Source organism: Parambassis ranga, chromosome 3 (genome assembly GCF_900634625.1).
Source record: "Parambassis ranga chromosome 3, fParRan2.1, whole genome shotgun sequence".
NCBI lineage: Eukaryota > Metazoa > Chordata > Actinopteri > Ambassidae > Parambassis > Parambassis ranga.
The window spans coordinates 2,486,418-2,496,820 of record NC_041024.1 but is presented as its reverse complement, the minus strand read 5'-3'; the positions used below and the strand labels follow the sequence as shown (position 1 = coordinate 2,496,820).

At 42.8% G+C, this 10,403-nt stretch overlaps 2 protein-coding genes across 2 annotated transcripts; both read right to left on the bottom strand.

The window, feature by feature from the left end:
• Positions 1-546: 546 nt before the first annotated feature.
• ndufs3 (NADH:ubiquinone oxidoreductase core subunit S3) lies at positions 547-3,315 on the bottom strand. The gene is made up of 7 exons (XM_028402030.1): positions 3,217-3,315; positions 2,792-2,857; positions 2,584-2,681; positions 1,854-2,003; positions 1,140-1,265; positions 929-1,048; positions 547-844 (listed from the first exon to the last, which is right to left on the bottom strand). Exons 1-7 carry the CDS (start codon positions 3,269-3,271, stop codon positions 674-676), a joined length of 786 nt encoding a protein of 261 aa, XP_028257831.1. The 5' UTR covers positions 3,272-3,315; the 3' UTR covers positions 547-673.
• A 345-nt stretch (positions 3,316-3,660) lies between these two features.
• ptpmt1 (protein tyrosine phosphatase mitochondrial 1) lies at positions 3,661-9,235 on the bottom strand. Its single transcript, XM_028402124.1, has 4 exons — positions 8,903-9,235; positions 6,223-6,303; positions 5,465-5,656; positions 3,661-4,311 (listed from the first exon to the last, which is right to left on the bottom strand). Exons 1-4 carry the CDS (start codon positions 9,047-9,049, stop codon positions 4,183-4,185), a joined length of 549 nt encoding a protein of 182 aa, XP_028257925.1. The 5' UTR covers positions 9,050-9,235; the 3' UTR covers positions 3,661-4,182.
• Positions 9,236-10,403: the final 1,168 nt, after the last annotated feature.

The following is a 10,403-nucleotide window of genomic DNA, read 5'->3' as shown; positions in this document are numbered from 1 at the left end:
TTGTCCTGCAGTGCAGGCTCACAGGGGCTGGAGCCTATCCTAGCTCTCCTACAGGTGAGAGGCGGGGTACAGCAGTCCATCACAGGGCAACATACAGACAGAAGAAAGGGCAAACTCCACACAGACAGGCCACGAGTCAGAATCGAACCTTCTTGCTTTGAGGCGACAGCGCTAACCACCGCATCGCCGTGCCGCTGTCAAACAACCATTCACACTCAATGTAGAGTGACCAATTGACCGAACAAGCACATCGTTCAAATGTGGGAGGAACCTGGAGTACCCGGAGAAAACCCACACAGGCACAGGGAGAACATGCAAACCTACACATGGAAAGGCACCAGTCAGAATCGAACCAGGAACCTTCTTGCTGACAGCGCTAACCACTGCATGTAAATCTAAGAGCAAAAAAAATCGTTTTTACTGCATGATGAGATCAAGGAGATGATCGAGAAGGCGTCGCCACATCTGACTGTGTGTGTAAAACTGCTGACCCGTTTCTCCCTCATCTCAGCAGAACAGTCCAAATCAAACCTCAGACCACCACAGTTTGACTAATGTTTTTTATTTACATAAATATCAGGGGTTCTGAAGAGGCTCGTCTCTAAGAATGTCACAAACGGACAGAACATGTTGAAGTGTGTGCAGGCTGAACAGAAGAGGTGGTGGGGGGGCTTCACTTCTTCTCAGGGGCCTTGTCTCCAGCCTCCAGTTTGGGTGCAGCCTGTTTGGGCTCTCGATGGGCGGGGAAAACCTCCCAGGGTGTGTTCAGGTCAAACTTCCTGAACTCCTGCGACAGCTCCACAGGTTCTGCCACCACGCGCTTGCACTCGTCGTCATAACGCACCTGCAGAGACGCATGTTTCAGTCTGAGTGTGTTACACTAATGTTTGGATTAATGATGGTGCCGACTGCAGCTGTAAGAACCCACCTCCACATATCCTGACAGAGGGAAGTCCTTCCTGAAGGGGTGACCCTCGAAGCCGTAGTCTGTCAGGATGCGCCTCAGGTCTGGGTGGTTAGCAAAGAAGACTCCAAACATGTCCCAGATCTGTTCAAACACAGTTTTCCTCTCAGTGAAAACTCTCCTGATAAAATAAACTGCAGTAAACCTTGAGGCTGGCCTGCAGGCTCTGACTCACCTCCCTCTCGTACCAGTTGGCAGCCATGTGGACGGGGACCGCAGAGTCCACCGGGGTCAACTCGTCCGTGTATGTCTTGACGCGGATACGAGAGTTGTAGCGGAGCGATAGTAGGTTGTACACAATCTACAGACCAGCACACACAAATGGTCACAGTGAAAGCATTTAGACAGCGAGGCGGCGCCGACACTGGTCCAAAACGGCAGAGGGATTCAAATAAAAAAGATGGAACATTTACCTAAATTCAAATGTAATCCAATTAAAGAAATATATGGAAAAATCTTCTCCAGTAAAGTTGCAAATTATGAGAAAAAACTTTCACATCCCAGAACTCTGCAGGGCTGGGTCAACCTCATCACCTCATCGCAAAGCCTCATCACAAGACAACCACATGCATCATGCTGGTGAGGAAAGGCTTATTTTCCTCACTTCAAGTGACTGTTGATGATTTGCGATTATATTTAGGCAGATATGAGCATCACAGTCTGACATAAGTATTAGCCAGGGTTAGCCATCACCATCTAGAAACGACCGGCCACTTCGTTGTTCATAGAATTTAAATATTTATAAGCAAAGATTCACCTCAGTACATGTTTTTCTACTCATGTATTAGTTATACTTGAGTCCAAAATAAAGTAAACTAATGTCTGTGGATGCAAAGTGCACTGACAACAGATAAAAGAAACGTTAGACTGCACTCTTATGACATTATACCTCAAAGCGGTTCTGGCGTGTTGGGATGTCGACAGCCGTCAGGTCGATCATATTTCTGAACTGAGCGTTGGTGTGGTCCCTCAAGAAGGTCAGCACAGGTATCACACCGTCAGGATGGATCATCACCTCCAGCTCATTGTAACAGGTCACCTACACACACACACACACACACACGCACACGCACACGCACACGCACACACACACACACACACACACATTTTCTTTTCATATGTTGATGAAGATTCTCTCATCCAGGTCATTTTCACTAAAGGGCAAGACATCTGGACTTGTAGAGTTTTCCTGAAGACGTTTCTCTGCTCCTCCAAGCAGCTTCATCAGTTCTAACTGTTCGATGGGGGAACAGGTTTATATGTGGCGGAGGACCTCAGTGGGTGGGTCTGATCCACCCATTAACTCAGAAGACTGAAGTGTCCTCACACTTTTGGCTGTTTAATGCATTAAATTAAAAATGTTGTACAAGAATCCAAATTATTGTCTCACACATAAACACAGAAATCGAAAAGACAAAAATGTTTTTTTCTGCATCAGGACAGGTCCTGACACCCCCACCCACATATAAACCTGTATTCTCCACCAAACAGAACTGGTGAAGCTGCTTGGAGGAGCAGAGAAACTCCTTTACAAGTCCAGTTTCCTCACTTCAACCACTTGAAATTTCTTTTCATGTAAATCATGAATCTGTGAGTGTTGTCTTGTCATATGAACTAACCTGGACCTGCTGAATATATTTCGGCATCGTCTCAGCCACATATTCTCCAAACGCCGCCAGCTGCTGATGACTGACAGCATCTTTGGGCCTGACGGTGGCTGCAGGAAACACAGAAGAGACATCAAGTCCGATATTTCTAGATGACTTCCACTATCCACATGTATCTGATGTAGTCATGTCCTCCAGACTCGGTCTGGTGTGTACTCACGCCTGGTTTCAGTGGTGGAGCTCTGCAGTCTGTTCTGCTGCTGGAGGAGACATGAGGTCCTCGCAACTAAAAACAGCAGAGGAATGAGTTACAGGGAATGTAAACACGCCACTGACACGCAAAGCAAGACACGTAATTCAAGCATCACGTTACAAATAAATAGCGAAACGCTCTCCTTCGCATGTCTGTTTATGTTTTTAACTGAGAACATCTGTCACAATAACACAATAACCGTCCACCTGCAGCCATTCAGCTCAGCGCAGGGTAAAAGCTAGCTTTAGCTAGCTCGAAGGTCAAACATGAGACATTTGGCAGTTAAAAACAACACAGTGTTGCTTTAAGTCAATTGCAGGTGAATATATTATAACAAGCTTTGTTGCAGTCAACAGTCTAAATAAACATAAACATAATTTTAGTCAGCTTACTGTTAAAACTCCGTCCAAGACCGCCGCGGACAAACCGCACCAACGACGCCGCCATCTTTGCTCTCTAGACGCGTTCTTCTTCGGACAGAGAGGCGACTGTGACCGCTCTGTCGCCCCCTAAAGGAGCGGAGGAGAATCAATCATTAATGAGTTAAAAAGAACACAAAATAATGTAATAATAATTATATATAAATATGTATTTTGAATGTAACTGTGTTGGTATAATCATTTTAAATGTAAAGATTTCAGATTTAATGATGATTATTGATAAGAGATATTTTCCTATATCTGACATTTCAGCATTAAATGGGTTTAATTTATAATATCAAAATAATGGGGGGAAAAATGACTGGATATAGTTCTAGGTAGAACTACCTGTGTGTGAGCTGTAGAGGGTTGTGTTTACTTAATCTTATCTTTAAAAATAAAGACACCATAAGTCTGTATTCATGTAGCAAATGTTTATTTAACACCATGGTCTTTTTGAGGCACTGTGAAATAAACATTTTAAATACAAGCAGTAACCGCTTCATTCTGAATTGTTCAGTAAAATGTTCTCACATCTCAGCCAGCAAAGTTTGGACTGTTTTATTATTCATATACCACTCGTTTATTTTATACATTTTGTTTACTTCTGGCTGAAACAAGATTTTAAAAATTACAAAAGGGAATTCCCTTTGGAGTGTTTCCATTTCTTTAAATACAAATTCTATCCTTTACATATTCCGGATATTAATTACTCATTTTAGACCAAATCAATTTAATTCATCGTGAATAAAAAACTGCCCTTTTGTGAAAATCTGATTTAAAACCATTGAGGTGAATAATAATCTGAGAATAATCTGTTGGACCATTTCTTTTCTATAGTTTGCTGTCTGAGAAAGAAAACAGCTGTTTGACGTCTGCTCTTCCAGCTTCAGTGGAATCGTATTGAGCTCCGACTGTCCGCCCCGCTCTCTCTCTCTCTCAGCTGGATGGTCGGCACACCTGCTGGTAGTATATCCTCAGCATCTCCAGCTGAGCTGAGCGAACCAGGATGTGTGGGCGGACTGACGCCAGCTTCTGGCAGGCCTCCTCTGGAGTGCAGCAGTGTAACTGTCAGCAGAAAAAGCACACCGTCAGTGTCAGACTGACTCAACAGGCAGCACCACGCTTCACAAAAACAGCTTAAAAATACCAGTCATCATCTGGAATGAGAAATAAACTGATCTGATGTAAATGAGCTGCAAATTGATCTTACCAGTTTAGACCCTGTGTCATTAATATCCTCCTAAACAGAGCCATGTTCATACTCTGTCTGCTTGTCAGTATTGTTTTAGGATGTCATATTTTAAAGTAAATCATAGTATTTAGTCTATGTTACTATTTTATTTTTAATTCTAGATTATTTGTTATTTTATTCTCCAATCCAATCCAATCCATCTTTATTTATAGAGCACCTTTTAAAAGACAACAGGGTCAGCCAAAGTGCTGTACACAGCCTACCAAGCATAGAATAACTGACTAATAAAATAGAATAAAATGAAATAAAATAAATATAAGTTTGATAAAACATAGGAATATAAAACCATACAATAAAAGCACCAGTCAGGGGTAAGAACAATAAAACAAGTTAAAGTCAACAACTCAAACAGAGTTAAAAGCCAGAGTAAAAAGATATGTTTTAAGTGATGACTTAAAAACCATAAAAGAATCAATCTGTCTAAGGTGCAAAGGCAGTTTGTTCCACTGTTTTCTCTGTGTTTTTGGGACGACCAGGAGAGACTGGTCAGCTGACCTTAGAGAGCGAGCAGGGCAGTGGGGCTGGAGCATGTCAGACATGTACTGAGGGGCGAGACCATGAAGGGATTTAAAAACAAATAACAGAATTTTAAAATCAATGCGAAAAGGAATTGGGAGCCAGTGCAATGACTTTAAAATCGGAGTAATGTGCTCTCGTTTCTTAGTCCCAGTTAAAAGCCGTGCAGCAGCATTCTGTATAAGCTGCAGTCGTGCAAGTGAAGCCTGGCTGAGCCCAAAATAAAGTGCGTTGCAGTAATCTAACCGATTCGTAATAAAAGCATGAATTAAAATCTCAAAGTGATGCCGAGAAAGGAACGGTTTGGCTTTATTCTAGTTTGTATGCTACTCTAGTAAGCAAATTGTGTCTTGTTTCCCTCCAGGGATCAATAAAGTCGTATCTTATCTTATCTTACAGCAGAGGTTGCTGTTTATACACTGGAGTGGTAGCAGGAGGTGGTGTACTGACCCGTATGAGGTACGCAGCAGCTAGCGTGGCGCTGCGGGAACGCCCGGCTTTGCAGTGGACGTACACGCTGGTTCCCTGCTCTCTGTGCTGCAGTGCAAACTCTACTCCTCTGTGGAGGTTCTCCAGGCTGGGGACGCCGGTCAGGTCCACCGTGCTCAGCCTCAGCTGGTCCACACCGACAGCCTGCCACTCCTGCATCACACATCAAACAAGGACTAAACAACGGATGAAACCAGTGCTCTGACCATCGTTCCTCATGGGAGTCTTGCAACATGATAGGTAGAACAAACAAGCTGTGTTTAAGGTAGGGTAGGAGATTCTGAAAACTCAGTGAGAGTCAGTTGGAAAGTAAACACACGCCCCTTTCTCTCGGAGCTCACCCTGAAGCCACGCCTCCAATCACATGGACGCGCATCACCTGAAGAAGAGCTGCGGTCTGTGACTTCGGCCATCATGCACGTACCTCTCTGGTGCACGCAGAGCAGGAAGAGAGTGACAACCAGCCAATACTCCGCGCAGGGTCCACCCGGAGGATTGGCTGATGTTTTTAGTGTTTTATAGCTTCCACAGATGATTCATATTCTTCGTTTTAAAGTGAAACTGCCAAACTAATTGGTTGCTATCGGATTGTAAAGAGAAGTTACACTAATTTAACAAAAAGTGCATCAGAATAAAATCTCCTACCCGACCTTTAATAAACCACAGGTTGATAATATAAACATTATAAAACATTAAAGAAATATAAGAAGTAAACCCACCTCAGCAGAGTTGCAGAAATATTTGGTCTCATACTGCTCGTTCATGGTGATAACCCCTCGGACATTTTCTGTTTCTACCAGCTGCAGCACAAGAAACAGCAACAATCAGCTGTTAGAGTCAGTATGAGGCCAAACTGAGAGATGAGAGTACGAGACGAGGCGATCAGAAATTCAACATCCCTGCTGTTCCCTGCGAATTCTGTGTTATAGGATGATTTTAGACTTTCAAAGCAACAACACACTTCTTCCTACAGAGATGAGAACAAAATGAATGAGAACATGTCATCACAGTATTTTCATGCCCCCCCCCCCCCCCCCCCAGCTCTTTATTTCCTTTAACTGTACACGTTGCTATGCCAATCAGGCAAAAAAGGCAGAACTGTGAATTAAATCAAATGTAAAGCTGGATCCATACTCCGCGAGACAAAGACATTTTCCCCCCCTGCAGACGTTACGCCCACAAAATGACGTCATTTTTTGTCTCTGACCGCCCGCTGATCCGCACTCCTGTGCACAGGGTCCGGGCCGAACTTTGTCTTTCAAGGCTGTGCGGCAACCATGCTGTGATTGGTCGGAATTTATTGTGGGCGTGATGAAAGTGGAGAAGCGCAAGAGCCTCTCCAGGTATATAGGTAGGTGTATAAACAGCACTGATTCAACAGATTTAGATAAGACCATACTGGTTTGCATGATGAGCAATAAAAGAAAGAAAGAAAGGCAAGTCAGGGTGATTTGTCACCAATAACTCCAGACAGCCCTTCACACATACCAGATGGTGACTGTTATTACCATTCTATATACTCCTACATACCCGGGCATAACAGGCTCGTTAACAATGTCTGTATATCTTTGCTATTGTTACTTTTAATGTCGCATCTTCACAGCTCATCACCGGACAGTTTGAAGTATCGCAGGCACATTGGAACACAGTAGATGTGCAAATGTGGTCATAAAGGCACAAACACTGAATCTTTGCTATTGTTACTTTTAATGTCGCATTTTCACAACTCATCGCCGGACATCTCACGCTGTTGCAGGCACCCTCTCTGTATAATGCCCTCTTGCCATGGCACAAGTCCTTGTGGTGTGTTAAAAAACTCAGTAAAGTCTTTCCTTATAGTTTAGTGGGCGGGCCGTATGAGGAGTTCTGCACACACGCGTCTCGCGGAGTATGGTACCTCAGTGCGGAAAAGACCTTTTTTTGTATCTCTTACCACCCGTGGAGTGCGTTCTCCGCTCTTTGTCTCGCGGAGTATGGATCCAGCTTTAATGTCCTCCTTACAGTGAAATGTATACAAATCATTGTATTCAATATCTGAGAGGCACCGCTCCATGTTTTAGCATTAATAAACCCTTTTTACATTTTTTGTGGTTGCTTATGTTTACTTTTTCATATCCTGGTAAAACGAGCTTCAAACACAATAGTGACTCACATTATGATTACTTCATTTCTTATTGTCATTATATATATTATTTTTCAGATGGTTCCAGATGCTCCAGGTAATTTCCCACAGATTTGTCCCACAATGGGCAAATTGCGTTTTTGCAACAGCACAGTTACAGAAAGCAAAACATAAGAAAAGCTATATACATAATAAAATAAACTACCGATATTATGCAATACAATCAAAAAAGAGTTTACAGATTAACAATTACTGCACAGATGAGTGGAGGTAGAAGTGGTTTGTAGAAAACTGTACATAGTGCATCAAAAGAACAAATAAGTAATTTATTGTATAGTGTGGTGTGTGAATATTGCACCTATCAACCACCAATCCAGCTGTTCATCTGTGGAAAAGTCTTCTGCCAGTGACTCTGAAACAGCATCTCAGTCTATAATCTTTTCTTATTATTTCAGAAATAGTCGCGCTGTAAATGTCTCTTTTGTCCCTGCAATAGTTGTGTGGCAAAAGTTGAAAAATGAAGCTGCGCTACATGAAAGAAGCGCTGTTTACTGTGAGAGTCTGGGAGCGAGCTCCCCTGTTCATCCGGAACGTCTTCGACGTAACTTCCGGGTTAGCGTAACAAAACATAGCACCACTAATAAGTCAAATAAAAGTTTCCAGTGAGAAGTAACAGTGAATAACAGTGTATAACAGGGGTGTGCAGAACAATGCACCTTCCGGCTGAGATAACAGTCCGCTACGCGTCTATTATTGCGTTCAGGGCCGCTTTTCAGATGTGTAGACGACTCAGCTAGTTAGTGGAGATACTTCTCTTGTCTTCAGAAGACATCTTTGATACCCCACGTCAGAGGCACAAGGCTCTACAATTGGATATTTGAGCCCCTCGTGATATCGCTCGATGGTCCGATTGGACACTGACTTGCCCGTAGAATAATACAGCCAGTCTACATCACACATGCCTGAAGTGTCCTCTTTTCGAGGAAAGAAACAGAACGTCTCTAGCTATTACTTTCCTGATGTATGAGCGACTTTGTAAGACACTTGCTCTCATGTCGTATACGACGTGGTCAACTCCGAAATAATCAAGATAATAATAATAATAATAATACATAAAATATTGCCGCAAATTATAGGGGGGCTTTGGATTATTTTGAAGCCTCCCTAAAATAGGGCTAGCGACGTCTACGACTAAGCACTACCAGCACCGCCCTCCTCACAGATGTCATGAAGGGTAGCACGGTGTTCCGGGTGTTCCGGGTGTTTGAGCGCCTGACCTGTTTAGTCATGGACCTGAACGGCAGCGCACCGAGGATGACGGTCTGGTCCACTCTGTCAAACCACCGTCTCGACGACACCTTCTCCATGACAACATTGTAGGCTAATGTCGGGTAGAAGAGCAGCCTTGCTAACGCTCCGGACATGGCGACGTCCTGCGGCGTTATGACGAATAATGTAGAGAATCGGCCTCTGGACGCCGTTAACTCTTCATTACTGCTCCGTGTTCTGATGCTGCCAGTTTCACCCGTTGACCCCTTGTAGCACAGTCTGACCTGTCACTCGGCTAACGTGTTTTCAATAAAAGATGTGTTCCGCCTCCTCCGGTGGACACTTCCGGTAACAACAGGACTTCCGGTGCCAGTCCTTCAGAATAAATACCGCGACTTCCAAAAACAGTAAAAGTTGATTGAAAACAGGAAACGCACACAATCAGAGTAATTCTGTAACAAAACCCGGTCAGTATATCTAACTTTATGTTTGTATTTGAAGGGTAATATTGTCTATCTATATCAATCAATTTGGTCGAGATTTTATTTTGAAATTAATTTGAGAGGTTTCCGCCGAGGTTAAAATACACGCTGGAGTTTGTTTGTAGACAACATGAAGACATGAAAATGTGTCAGTGCATACTTTACTTGGAGTTTTATATTTTTATCAAGTTATAAATCCATATGTAAAAGCACAGCATATATTTATTTTCAGCTTGTTTTAGAATATCCTTAATTTACAGATTTTTAATTGACCCAGAATCTTTTACTTTATTGTATTTTTCATATATTATTTTTATTATTTAGCACTTACATCCTCTTTCAATGTCAGCACAGTTTAATATTATTTTGTTTATCTCAAGAAGAAAACAAAACTGTTTTTTTCCCCTGTGCATACTTTGAACGCACCCTTATGTGTTCATTTTCCTCCAACTATCCATACTTTGATTATTAGGACTCTATAGGTGGCACAAAAGAAAAACAAACAAACACAGCAGGACCTCACAGTCAGCTATTTGATCATGATGCTGTTTGACATCACTGGCAGAAAGTTTGCCGAGTCAGGACAACAAGACAACGTAAGCAGTCAGGAGTCTGGCACATTCCCAGCCTACACAGTGAGATCGCATCAAGTAGCCCCGACAACAGTGATTACATTAAAGAGCCCGGAAGTCAAATCAAACAAACTGCTCCAGCCTTTAAAACGGACACAATGAGTCAGATGTTTATAGTCTGACCTCCTTTAAATACTGGTCCTTATAATTTATATTTGATCCATGTCACAGAACTAAGCTACATGGCGCACACCGACACACACACACGGCTTATCACGGCAGTCAGTAAATCACTTTAAAGTCCAAACTTCAGTCGGAGGAATCTGCTGACATGGAAGTCAGGCAGGGTCATCGCCTGATGAGAATTTGTGAGTGATTCTTACAATTTATTGGCTGCCATCTTGGAAAAGAAGCACTTTATCACTTACAGCTCACAAGCTGGTGAAAACCATAAA